We start from the raw sequence: 13,527 nt of genomic DNA on the forward strand, positions 1-13,527 counted from the left end.
TGCATTTGCAACCCTTTTGAGACAAATGTTATAGTTTTCATGATTATTCTTGTTTTAAATTATAGCGGCTCTTTTCCCCCAGTATTCGCAACAAGACGAAACTTTGAGAAAATACTGTCTGTTTCACATCTGGCCTCGTTAGTAGAACCAGAACCCTTTAAAGGGAAATGAGTGTTGCAGCTTCCTGTGAGTCTGCTGGGGGTTCAAGGCAAACCAAGAAATTATACTGCTTTGAAGACCAAATTTAAAAAACAAAAATGTTTCCTTCTTTTTAAACAGATAAGATCTTGGAGGTTTGCAAGAAAGTGGAGCATAAAAAGAGAAAGGATAAAAAGGTTGTGCAAGCTAAAATGACACAAAGGCGCTCCTCTGAAGAAAAGACACTTTGTAATTTAGGTTTGCGGTGAGTTCATGTGACTCCTGCAACATAGGAGCTCATAATCTGTTAGGGAGTCGTCAGCTTTGTGGTAGAAAATGCAGCAGATTGGTTTTGGTCATAAAACCATGAGAGACCAAAGACGTTCTGAATCTTAAAGACTGGTGACCGAGCTCCCAGCGCACTACTCTTAATTCACAAAACGAAACCACGGGAGCGCCACAGACCATCATACCATCAAACGCAATGCTGAATATATATCCTGCATATCATGCGACTAAATATACACTGTTTTTGAATGAATGGATGCATTAAAAGTGAAAGATTGTTTATATAACATGAGGGCCTGGAGACACTGCTGCCCAATGTGACCGCTACGAAGAATCTGGATCATGTTAGTGGTGACTTTGAGTGTTTTGCTGATCAAAGAAAAAGGCACATGTGACCCATTTCTAGCAGAGGTCAAACATCAGTATAATGAACAAAAAAAAACCTTCAAAAGCAGTCAAAATGAGACTATGAGAATTTAAATAGACAAGGAAACAGTGATGCAGAGAAAAATACTAATTTATTAACTTATAAAAGGTCATTTGTGTTATATATCAAGTACATGAGTGTTTTGTTATACAGTTGTACGATAAACAAGGCTGAAAAGTGCCATGAATTCCTGCAAATTTGCAAAAAGAAATTGTGCTGATTTTCTTTGTTTTAAAAAAACAACAAGTTTTTCCCTTTAAACCATAAAGGAAATGAATGAAAACTAAATGAAAAATACCTGCTGCAATTCTTATAGCACAAATAAAAAGACTCAAAAGTCATTTTTAGGCTACGTCCACACTAATGCGTTTCCGTTTGAAAACGCATCGTTTTCTCTTCGTTTTGGCCTCCGTCCACACGGAGACGCCGTTTTCCTCAAGGAAAAACGCAGCGTTTTGAAAACGCTCTCGAAAACGCATACATTTCAAAACGGAGCTGCCCCGTCGCAGTGTGGACACTCGAAAACGCAGACTTTCTAAAACGATGACGCATTTTAGTCATGTGATGCAGTCATGTGACCAATCAAACAAAGACAGCGGAGGGCGTTATACAGCAGTTGTTTTGTTTGCTCTCAATTTTGACAGCCCTAAAAAAAAGATTAATATCAGTTTGTACATGCTCCAGGTAGCTTTTCTTCAAATTCTTTAATTCTCACTCGCTTTCACGCATGCGCAGGACTGGAAGCGTTTTGTGCTGTTTCAATGTGGACGCACAACTTTGTGAAAACGACTGAAAACGCTAGTGTGTGTGTGTGTGTGTGTGTGTGCGTGCACCGCCTCAACTCTAAAAACTACTTTGCCCTTTCTGCCCTCACCTTCTTGAGTAGCCGTGTAGAGTCCTCGCTGATCTGCATGAACCTCATGATGACATTGTTGAGGTAGATGTCACTCAGTGTTGCGTGGTCCTTACTCTCCCTCCTAACCTGGTTCAGCAGCAGGTACCAACAGTTGACTGGTGACAGCAGATTCTGGTCTTTCCTGAGTAAACCAATGGAAATAAGAGTTCAGATAAATTAGGGAATGAAAATGAAAAATTATAAAGTAATGGTTATAACGGAGGTATTCCTTGGTTAACTTTTGTGCCAGACTGAACATATCATGGAGTAAAATTCACTTTATTCATTTTACAGAGTTAAAGAGGATTTACTATTTATATCGTTTTAGAATAATTAGTGCAACCTAAGGTCTTTTGGTTTTTTTTGTTGTATTTAATGCAACAAATTCCCATTAAAGCACTTATCTTTTTTTGCCAGACAAAAGAATGACTGAAATGTGGCTCATTCACACTACACTGTTAACCACCCATTACTTCCAAGCCAAGCTGTTGTGCTGCTGTGAAAATTCAGGAGCTAAATGAGACATTCTTTGTTTAGAAAGATCTATTTGCCCCAAAACAATTTCATACTTCAATACTATTATCAAAATAACCTTGCAGGCCTGTACAAAATATCTGTATGCATTCATCTGAACATTTTCCTATTGGCAACTGTTGGCTGGTTTAGACAGCATTTCCTCTTTTTTTCTAAATGCAGGAGATCGTGACAAGCAGGATGTTTACAAAAACCTCAAGAGCACCCATAAAAAACCTCAAGAGCACCAGTGCTCGTCACTAAAGCAGAAGACAGATTCATCATAGGCGTCCCAGGGTGTTAAATGTCCCATGCACCACAGGCTCTGGGCCAAAAAGATTCTCCAAATATTACAAGGACTACACAGCTAACTTGGAAATATCAGTGACATTTCTAGGGCAGAGCTACAATGCTCTGAGCAAAAATGATTTTCTAAAACCAGGGAAGAGTGTCCCTAAGACTATAAATACACTGTGTAGACTGGTGTTAAAGAAGCCATGTATATGTTGTAGGTGAACTTGAAGAGTAGAGTAAAACTGCAAAAAGAACAAGAAAGACAAGGAAAAGAAGAGAAGCTGCACAATAGTGGATAATAATAGAAAAGAATTCAAATAAAAATACAGAAGTCAGAGAGGCGTTTCCTGCGCTGTGTGCCGCCTGCAGCCAGGCTAACTGTAGGACATTGTCCAGACCAGAGTGAGCTGGGGCCCTGTGTAAGCAGTGGCCCGCAAGCGGACTTCCTCTGGGTTAATCTATAACATTCCTGCTGCCTGCAAAAAAGTGACACAGAATATAAGTGTGCATGCTTGTGCACATGTGTGTGTGTGCTCGGGAGAGAACTGAAAGCTGGGTCTTGGGTCAAGTCTTTCAGGAACCATATGGAGACTCGCCTCTGCACCTCTCCAAGTTTGCAAAGACGGACAACATTTGTCAACGCAACAGGTGAAACTTTACACTTGGCAAAGCTGCCCAGCCCTGACCTAGCCTTCAACATTGGCACCACATCTGCTTGGTGAGCAAAAATGAAGAAAATGAACAACTGATGCAAACATTCCAAACAGCTGAAATGTTTCCTGAGGTTAAGCAAAAACAGGAAGACAACTACGCAGACATGAAAAACATCCAAGGGGATTCGTTTTTCAAAGAAACCAGACGAACATGATAACATGTCCAGTATGGTTGGGAATCAGAAAATAACTACATTTTAAGACAATAGTATTGCAATACATTGCCTGTGATAATGGTGGCATCACAAAGCAGCGGCATATCATTTTAATACATTAGTTCCCTGATTTGCTTTCCTCAGCTGTCCCTGACGTCAGCCCTGTGAATGTGCCCTTCATTGCAAGTTAGTTCACTGTACCTTCCCTCACAGCACCATGTGAAGTCATGGTAAAATGAGCCATTTAGCACAAATACATGTTTTAACCACATTTGTGTGTATAAATAACTTTTACACACGGAGAAAAATATAGATTCTCACACTCACTCAAGCAGTAACTGTGCTTGACGGCATCACTCACCATCTGTCAAAGAGCAATTACTATAGAAATCCTTTCTGCATTATGTATCAGATCCATTCTACAGCACTCAATCTAGACTTGTGGGAACAGTACTAGTTTGTGTTTATTAATTCACTCATGTTCTCAGGTCCAGATGAATCATGTTCTGTAGGTCACTGACAAGAAGCTGGACATAAAACGCCACAAGCCACTAAACAATTTAATACTGGTAAATTGACTCCTCAGACTGGAAAAAAACCCACTGTACTGTCTGAAGTAGGACAGCATTACTAAGTTTAACCTAATTTAACACCAGAAGTAACCTGTAACCTATGTGCACATGGCTAATAACATCCAGGGCATCCAACAAAAACGGCATCCACCTTTCACATGAAATTTGATTAAATCTGAAACATTTAAAGAATAATGTAGCATAAGTAACAGTGTAGCACATGTTATCAAATTAAATCAATTTGTTTAAAAAAAGAAAACGAAAAGAAAGAAAGTTTGATTTAGTAGGGTCAGCCCCTTCACAAAGTATAAAGAGGACAGGCAAAAAACAAGTGGGAAACCCACACAGGCTGTGACAACATAACCCCCTGGGAGTTGCTAACCCCACATATAATGGCAGGAAAGTCTCACTGTCATCATTTCCCCCTCAGCCAGGGCAGGAACTGGGTCAGACAGAACAGTGACAGATAGACAAGACTCCCCACAAGAGCCAAACACAGGTATGAAAAGAGGAACTCGTGTGTAGAAGAGGGGTGGGGGGGGGACAGAGGAACAATGTCACCATACTTGCACTCTCATACAGCAGGATGACACTAAAAATGAAGGATACCAATTCAGTGTGTACAGTATTTAAACAGAAGGTCTTATCAATAGAAATGGCAAAATAGCAAAGTTGTCTAGTGCCACACTGATTTAAAAAAAAAACAACAACAACAAAACCCCCAAAACGTTTCACTTTAAAGTGCACAAATCTCCAGCACCAACGAAGCTGACTCGCGGTGCAGTCTTTCTGCTTATTTGAGTACACATTTACATTTTAAAAGGAAGCAACAGAATGCCAAAGGCTCATAATGACCACAGGAAATGCACCATTTTCTTCATCACTGGTCCTGTGAAAGAATCCCAACAAAGTTGAACTTAATCAAATGAGAATGCGTCAGCAGTTTTCCCTAGACAGCAGGTAGTTATGTGTGGCATTACACAGACTAAGCAGCCACGATGTTTTCCACACCTCCCGCTAATCCTCTGAGACAAAGTGAGGAAGTCCTCTAACCAGCGGCTTAATTTCAGATAAAAGCAGCATATTTAAGACAATCCCAGTTGTGGCTGATGCTACATAAATATTTCAGTTATTCTTTTGCTCTCCGATTCCACGTCCCCTCCCTGAACAAACCTTGCATAATACAGTATCTGGTTGTTTGCATGTGTGTGTTTAAGAAAGACTGGGGGAGAGAGAGAAGAGAGTGTTTGCCCATATTTGTTCATTTGTGTGTGTTCTGCAAACAGCCGCTGAAACACAAATAGATGGCTCTCCCACAGAGTGCTGCAGTGGACAGCACTGTAATTTTGTTTTCTTTCAAGAAGATCCCCCCCACAAAAAACCCAAAACTAAACTGGTGGCTCTGAAGTGTCCTAATGCCCGTTCATTTTCAAAGCTGATGTGCTGCACTCAGAAGCTGCTGCTGTCTGCTTTACTGCAGCATTGCCAAACATCCGGGACACTTAAAGCTCTGAAAGTTTTCGTATCTATTACACTTTTGCTTAGACCAACATGTTTAACAGCATGTGTTCTCCAAAGTGTCCTAATTTGACTTTATAGCTGCTAATTGTTACGTTTAATTGGGACAATTTTTTCCAATGCTGCGCACTGCGTTTACTTCTATAATGAAGGCTGAAGAACAAAACCTAAAAACAGAACTACACAATGATCTCTTCATAGTTAACCGTAAAACAAAAGTTCTCTTGGACAACAAGAGTCTCAGAACAGGCAGTGGCTTAGAAAAATACTAAACTACATAATGATCAAAAGTAATGATGCCTGTAAGACGCTATATTCACATATTTGTTATTATTGTTATCTCTTTTGTTATGCTGAAGTATGTTGAGAAGCAGAAACGAGCACCATTACTTTAAAAATTACACTTTTGTTGCGTTAGGCCATTTTCAAATGTGGCTACAGTCTTTACTCTACTTTAGAGTTCAGCAGACCTCTACTGCAGTCTCCCTAGACTCCACAGGTATAGCTCAGCTCAGTACAGGGCACCCCCGAAGCAAGAAGCATTCCTCTCCAGCAGCGAGCAACCGCAATACTCCCACAGGTCGCACAAAGTCTGTACTTTCAGATGTGCACAAACTTCATTTCACCCCCGAGAAAGACTGAACTCCTACTGTGTCAAAACTTTTTCGTAGCTTGGAATAGCTCGAGAACTTTATGGTAACACGTAAATGGTTCAAGAACAACATAGCTGCCTTCCAACAGCAGAAAACTAGGTTTAGTCTTGTCAAACAAAATCACACATGGCAATGTTTGCAGACTGGTGGAAGGAAATTGTGGCATCGTGTCTTTATAGCTTCACAGAAACATGGTTTATACGAAGGGGGTATGGGATCACAGAAGCATAGCATCAACCACCACCTGTGTTTTGCCCCATTTCCTAGAGGCAACTAAAACAAATACCCATGGGATGAGGCTTGAAGCTGCCTACAAGGGAACTTTCTAAAGAAACTGAATATGTCAAAAATGCTGCATATTAATGCATTTTTAACTAAAAAGAATGACATCTTGAACGCTCATCTCAAAATCTGCTACGCAAACCAGACTCAACAACACTGCTTCATTGCCAACACTTTGTGAATACAGCTGGTCTTGACCGGTTCTTAGATTTAGCTGCTGATTAAAGGACGATACTTCAACCAGGAGCAATACAGTCAAAATAAGCAGAAGTTTAAATTTAGCAATATGGCTCCCTGCCCGACCATGTCCATACACAGAAAGCTGGATCTGAAGTATGTAGATGAACTGATCTGCCATTGTGGATGATTCCATAGCCTTCCTTAAGCCTCAGTCAGAGATCATCTGGCTTTCCCAATTACTAGGGAAATCTGCATTTCCCAACTGGTTGGTGAGTGGCTGCTGGCTGTTGCAAGGTGACAATGGTCATAACGAAGGTGTTGTGATTGTTTTGATCACTAGCAGGCTGCCACAGTCACCTGTAATTTGCATGAAATATGTCGATTTGTCCGTCAGCATTTGACATTTATGTTGTGTGCTGTCGTGCAACTGAAAAGTAAAGCATATACTGTTGTAAATGTTGTGCCTTGAAAGTGAACTTTCATCATTTCTGGTTTGTGCTGCATTTTTCAGAGTTTCACTAGGACTTGGCAAGTAGTTTGCAAGTGTCTTCACTTCAGTCACATGGAGGTTTTTGGTGCAGCACCATATACCTCTCTGCGACTAATTTCACGCTAGCAAACACTCACCAACTATCAGAAGGGTCACTGATCAGCTTCTAATACTGTTTAACTAAGACCTTAACTCGCTGCTTTACCAATTTTTCCCCCAAGTTAATTTCAAAACTAGTGACGTACCTAATATTTGGAAACAATCTCTGTCCACTCCTGACTCAAAGAGCTGGATCGTGTATCAGTGACAAAGGTCAGATTTATGGGGCCATCAGGTCACTTCAGTTGTTCTCGCTTACTGTGCTAGCTGGCAGCAGCAGTGTATCAATTGCTAACAGGAGAGCTAACAGCATAGAGGAAGCAAACTGCAAAGGGTCAACAGTTTGAAAGCATTTCGCACTCAACACAACAGCTTTTCTTTTTATGCCTTCAACTAATTGCATTGTGGTCAAATCTACACTCACAGTAAGAGCAGGAAATAGAAAAGTAGCAAAACTTTAAAACCAGCATGCAGGAACCAACTAACTCTCACACTCAACTTAAATAATTTAGGTAAATGATGTAAATACTTATTTCAGTAAACTAATATTCTCTGACGCATGTATTTGCTACAAAGTTGAATAAATAGTATTTAAGCCGAGCTTGGTGTTGTCTGATATGGGACCAATGAACTCCTAGACCCTTAAAACAAATATTACGTTATTATCTAGTATTTGCAAATATTATTTCGACGCCTTAGCTTTTGCTAATAGAACCAGTGCATCGCTAATAAAAATGGACATCATGCTACAGACAGAATAAAAACAGTTTTTCACACCACAGACAAATTTGTCCAATGAAAACAGCCTGGAGAATACTGAAGCCTTATTGTACGTGCTTATGTGAACACAAAAATATGGGCCACATGATTTAACACCCGCAGGAGAATTCTTAATGTTATTCAAACGTCTTATATTTACTTAAGAAATATGCTCCTAGGCAGATGCCAAATGTTTACCCTGTGAATGAAGTGACCAGACTGTACATCATACAATGAAAACCACAGAGCGCCATACCAGAGTCTTCTCACTGGTTACACACATGGGCACGCACAGCTGCTAGAGCCATTGGAACTTCAGACAGAGAGCAGGGGCTATTTGCAGACAGCGAGGACAAACATACATTTTATTTTTGCTCCACCACAAGTTCAAACGATATGCTAATGTCTGCTTTTTCCATGAGCCACCTCCTACTAATAAGGCCAAAAAGCACACTATACTTAACTGTGTCAAAATCGATCAAAAAGCCTCCGAGACAAACCGATGCACAATAAATACAGCGGAAGAAGAGGGAGGAGGACAGGGCGAGAAAGAAGACAAACAGAATGAAAGCAAACAGTTTTTCTTCTCACTACACTTTGGTATTTTTGTTTAAGGGTAGATACCAAACAAAAATACTCCTTGAGAACTAAATATATCCAAATATCCAAAATATAAAGTACAGAAACTGTCAAAGATCTTAACTCTAATCCGTTTTATAACAGCTTTGCCAATTTTAGAATATATTTAGCAACTGTATCAAAATAATACCCCATCCACTAGATAACGTCTAATATGTCCTTATGATGACATTCACAGCACTTTGTCCTCATTACTTAGGCTTGTGTCTATTGTGGCACACACTGAAATGCAAAATGAAAAGTCAAGATGGATTATTCAAGAAGCTCCTCTGCTACAATGATGTAATATTCTCAATATATTAATATAAAACACTACATGGTTCTACACATTCAAACAGTACAAATTGTCATGAAACACACTGGAAAATGTACCTTTTCAAATTCCTCCTCTGACACTATCCTGTTTTTCTTTAGTTAGACCTCGTCTTGCTTTAACAAGGCAGATTTCTCTGTTAAAACAACCTCACCACTAAACTGGGCCTGTATAATTATGATTCACCAATAACGCACAGTGATAAGAACAAATTTGGCCGTACACACATTGTAGGAACCTGATGATTTTGGACCTTTTTTGTATGACCATTTCTAGGACGTAAACAGAGAATGAGGTCAGGTAACACCAATAGAAAAACTGCCTGGTTGGTGAACTAGCCAATGCCTGATCTGATTAATTTAGAGATTTGTTACATCCATATTTGTGAGGCAAAATCTAGAAAAGCTTAGAATTACAGAGCAACAGTTAAAGGTTATTATTGGACCCGTGTTACATAAGAAACACATTGACGACAGACAAACATCGAGACAGTTTCCTCTCACTTGTATTGCTGGTGATCTTTAGTGCTGCGAGTCTTTGCCATGAAGCGTTCGGCCAGCTTCTCGAGGTTTCTGGAGTACTCCATCTCAATCTCCGCCTTCTTCCTGAAGAAATCCTGGAGGTCCTGCAGCAGCTGGACCCGCATTTCTGTCTGCTGGTCCAGACATTTCTGCTGCTCCACTAACTGGGCCCTGATCTCTGAAAAGACACAAATTTAAAAAAAAAAAAAATATATATATAAATATAAATATATTAGGAGCTACAAACTGAATGAATGAGAAGAAGCCACAGAAACACATATGTGAGGCTGGTACTCATATACTGATGTTTTAGCTTTCTGAGATCTTGTAATAGAGCTAAACTAGCTAAATGATTACATGCAACAGTTATTTCTGCAGTAATCGCATGTATTTACCGGTTAAATTGGCTCTTATTTTGAAAACTACACACTCTTAAATGTTAAAATACGTGAAAAATATCAGTTATGAAGGTGCACAATTTGGCTTAAAACTGGGCATGCAAGCATAAAATGTCTAAAATGTATCGATAGGTAAATGGGACAAATGATCAGCAATGCGAGCAATTACATGATAGTATGTGTGCATAGGAGTGCAACTGATAGGCCCACCATAGCTTATTATCCCTTAGTTATGGGTTTTATGAATGTTTGTAAAGATATGAAGTTGTCGACTGGTCTCAGGTGTTTCATTAAGGCTGAAAATAACTCGAGGATGAATGGAAGATGATTCACGTCATACCGAGGCTACAGCGCAGACCCGTGCATGCACGCGCACACACACAAACACAGATACATGCATTCTCATTGGTGCTCATCAGTGAAAATCCACTTAAGAAGGCAGAGGGACAACACCAGGCATCACATAAACAAGCTGTACATGCAGGCAAATGACCCTCTAAGGTCTTTTCTGAGAAATCACGGTTGTCAGCGTGGCCCTCATTTAAATTTACGTTCTCAACAGGGCAACTGGGAGTGCACACACACACACTTGCATGAAGACAGTCGCACACAAATTGTTTCCTCTGTGTGTTCCGTCTCACCACAGCCGTGTATAATGGATTTTACCTAATGGGCGCAGCCTGGTCGGACATCTTCAGCAAAGGAAGCAGATTAATGAGGTGATTTAAAGCCAACACCACTGGAGAGAAGTGTGGAGTGATCCCTAATTCTAAAGGTAGAAAACACTAAGATGTAATGCCTCACAAGTCATTTGTAGTCTGAGCCATTATACAAAAACCAAACCAGCCTGATTGGGTTAAAGATTTAATCATCCTGGGTCATTCAGAAAAAGACGACTACATTTATGGAACTGAATTCAAGGTTTTTATGCCTTTTTTTTTTTTTTATATCAGGTCAAATGACCATACCATTTGACATTTTAAAAAAAGTGTTTTATCTGTTTTTCTGCTTTTTCTAATAAAAGAATTTGAAAAATTCAATTTCAATAGCAAAACTTCATACATTTCCTTTTCCTTTCAAGCACTATCCCTGGATTTTTCTCATTATTTTCTGATTACTCAGTAGAGAAATCCTTTTCGTGAGCTGTAAGGTGCAGTTACTGACATTATCACTGAGTAGAAACTGTGAACAGATATCTAAACCCAGATAGCTTTTACCTAAACACATCATAGCAAACCATTGCTTTCCTTTGAGGAGTATTCTTGTGCTTGTGTGAAATGACATCTACATCATCTCAGCTACAGTGAGAATTTTCCTATATTTATTTACATATTTTTTCTACTTACTTTTGAGTTGCTATTTGCTAGTGTTAGCTAACCATGTATTCACTACTTTTAGCTAACTGGTTAGGCTTCTGTGTTTGTTAAAACTACTGGTCAGTACCCTAGATGGCTGTAGTGAAGAGAAAGCATAAGCACAGCCTGTTAGGAATCAAAGTGAAACTTGTGGATTATGTAATTCTGCCCAGTATTAAATGTACGTCAGACCTGAATCCCACTTTGGCCTCATCTTCATGAAAGTCACAGTGAATCAGTTTCATTTTCATTAGTCATAGTTTAACGTGTATCAGTTCCTGTTGAAAAGGCTTTGTCATACTGCACTGCTGGATCACTATTGAACTACCTGATTTGTTTCGATCGTACTGTCTATGTTTATATATCAGTGTCTGAAATTGTGATTCATTGATGGCTGTTCAGCTTTATAAGGGAGGGAATTTAATCATCTCCTATGCCATGGTCAGTGACCAACTAATAAGCTCATCAGAAAAAGTTTCCTCATGGATCTTTTTAAAAAATAAATAGGACACATCCTTTGAACCACAGAGCAACACAACCCAGACGTCAAGGAGCCACAATGCTGAAATTAATGCTTGGTCAGTGTTTGAATCAGCCAACCTCCTACTTAGTTAATGCAGTCGTTAATACAGAAGTAAAGCATACAAAACGTTGCGATAAGTATTTGATGATACAATCATACGGGAACAAATACTTTGGCAAGGAAGATAAAAGATCCCTAAGAGCCAGAGTCTTAACAGAAATCCATCAATAGTTCAATTAATGGCCAATCAGCTGCTGACTCATTTAGACAGCTTCCAGCCAAAGATGGGTGAGAGCTGTCTGTCTGCCTGTGTGCATATGGACACATGCCCATGATGCAGTAATCAATTAGAAAAAGCTCCACTTCATTCATCAACACAAGATGTGCTCACCCCATCCTGATAAATTAAACATTTACATTGAGTCTAGAACTGATTGTTTTTGCATTCTCACATAGCATCGACTTCCTTCTGGCACTCATAAGCAAATAAACCACTTTGAAACAGCTGGAACACAGAGATGCTAAATTTAAATCAATGTTTATCACAGTTGTTAAAGTCTTGTGAACCAGAAACAACATTATCGTGGACAGTCTGCAATCGAGAACATCAGGCCATTAAACGAGCTAGCAGGACACCGGTGAGCACTAAGAAAAGGTTTGCTTTTAAATTTGACTTGAGTAAAGTACACCGGGCTTTCTGATGAATGAGTAAACCTTGCAATTTTTCCCATCTCCAAAGGGTGTGCGGATTAAAACAAAGCTACCGTGGCATTGACACAAAGGACTGTACTGGATCATTTAACACAATTACACTCGTGACTGCACACAGAAACTCATTAAATCATTCATTTCGAAGTCAAGTATTGGCCACTAACGCTGTAGCGCCAAAATGGAAATGAATGTTATAAGACAACCACCTGTCAGACAAGATAATAGGTCGGGCGCTGCCTAAAACTAGGACGTGCTTTGCAAATTGACTTTTTAGTTCTAGAAATTAAACAGTGAAAACGAAGTCACGGAGGCCTATCGTCACAATAAATACAAAAAAAACGTTTCCCCCCCCCTCAGTTTTGGCCACATGTAGCTGCTGTTTTCCCAACCTACAGAAATATCCTCCAAAACTGCCTTCCAAATGCTGGACACTTTAATATAGGGGTGTCGAACTCCAGGCCTCAAGGGTCGGTGTCCTGCAGGTTTTAGATCTCACCCTGGGTCAACACACCTGAATCAAATGATTAGTTCATTACCAGCCCCCTGGAGAACTTCAAGACATGTTGAGGAGGTAATTTAGCCATTTAAATCAGCTGTGTTGGATCAAGGATGCATCTAAAACCTGCAGGACACCGGCCCTCGAGGCCTGGAGTTCGACACCTCTGCTTTAATAACTACAAAACTCCAACTGTTGATTTTTCAATTTCAGTTTAGACCAGCCGTCCATCCAGTTCCTAGCAGCTTATCCAATTCAGACTCATATGGACTCATGGCCTATTCCAGTTGTCATTAGGCAAAAAGCAAGTTACACCTTGAACTTGTCTCTAGTCCATCCAGGGCTAACACAGTGAGACAGACAGCCATGCATGCTCACAGCGACACCTATAGCCAATTTAGAATCACCAGTAAACACAACATGCAAGTCTGTGGACTGAGAGGGTAGGTTAGAAACTGCCCACACAAACATGGGAAGAAAAGGCAAACTCCACATAGAAGGGCCTCAATCAGCTGGTGGGTTCAAACCAGGAATCTACACTGTATGCACAAGTGTGGTAACAGGATGGCATTGTTGCAACAACAGTTTATAAATT

At 39.9% G+C, this 13,527-nt stretch overlaps 1 protein-coding gene across 4 annotated transcripts in view; it reads right to left on the minus strand.

Moving 5' to 3' along the window:
* The window catches only part of srgap1a (SLIT-ROBO Rho GTPase activating protein 1a), a 77,101-nt gene that overhangs the window by 41,145 nt on the left and 22,429 nt on the right, over window positions 1-13,527 (minus strand). For all 4 annotated transcript variants that reach the window (XM_085461264.1, XM_085461263.1, XM_085461262.1 and 1 more), the window contains exons 2-3: window positions 9,432-9,627; window positions 1,728-1,890 (exon numbers count right to left, since the gene is read on the minus strand). In XM_085461264.1, the coding sequence (XP_085317390.1) occupies window positions 1,728-1,890; window positions 9,432-9,627 (359 nt within the window). The remainder of the gene's footprint in view (window positions 1-1,727; window positions 1,891-9,431; window positions 9,628-13,527) is intronic.

The sequence above is a fragment of the Copadichromis virginalis genome, linkage group LG7 (genome assembly GCF_057382275.1).
Source record: "Copadichromis virginalis isolate Kocher_CV1m ecotype Utaka linkage group LG7, C_Virginalis_male_GT1.1, whole genome shotgun sequence".
Taxonomy (NCBI): domain Eukaryota; kingdom Metazoa; phylum Chordata; class Actinopteri; order Cichliformes; family Cichlidae; genus Copadichromis; species Copadichromis virginalis.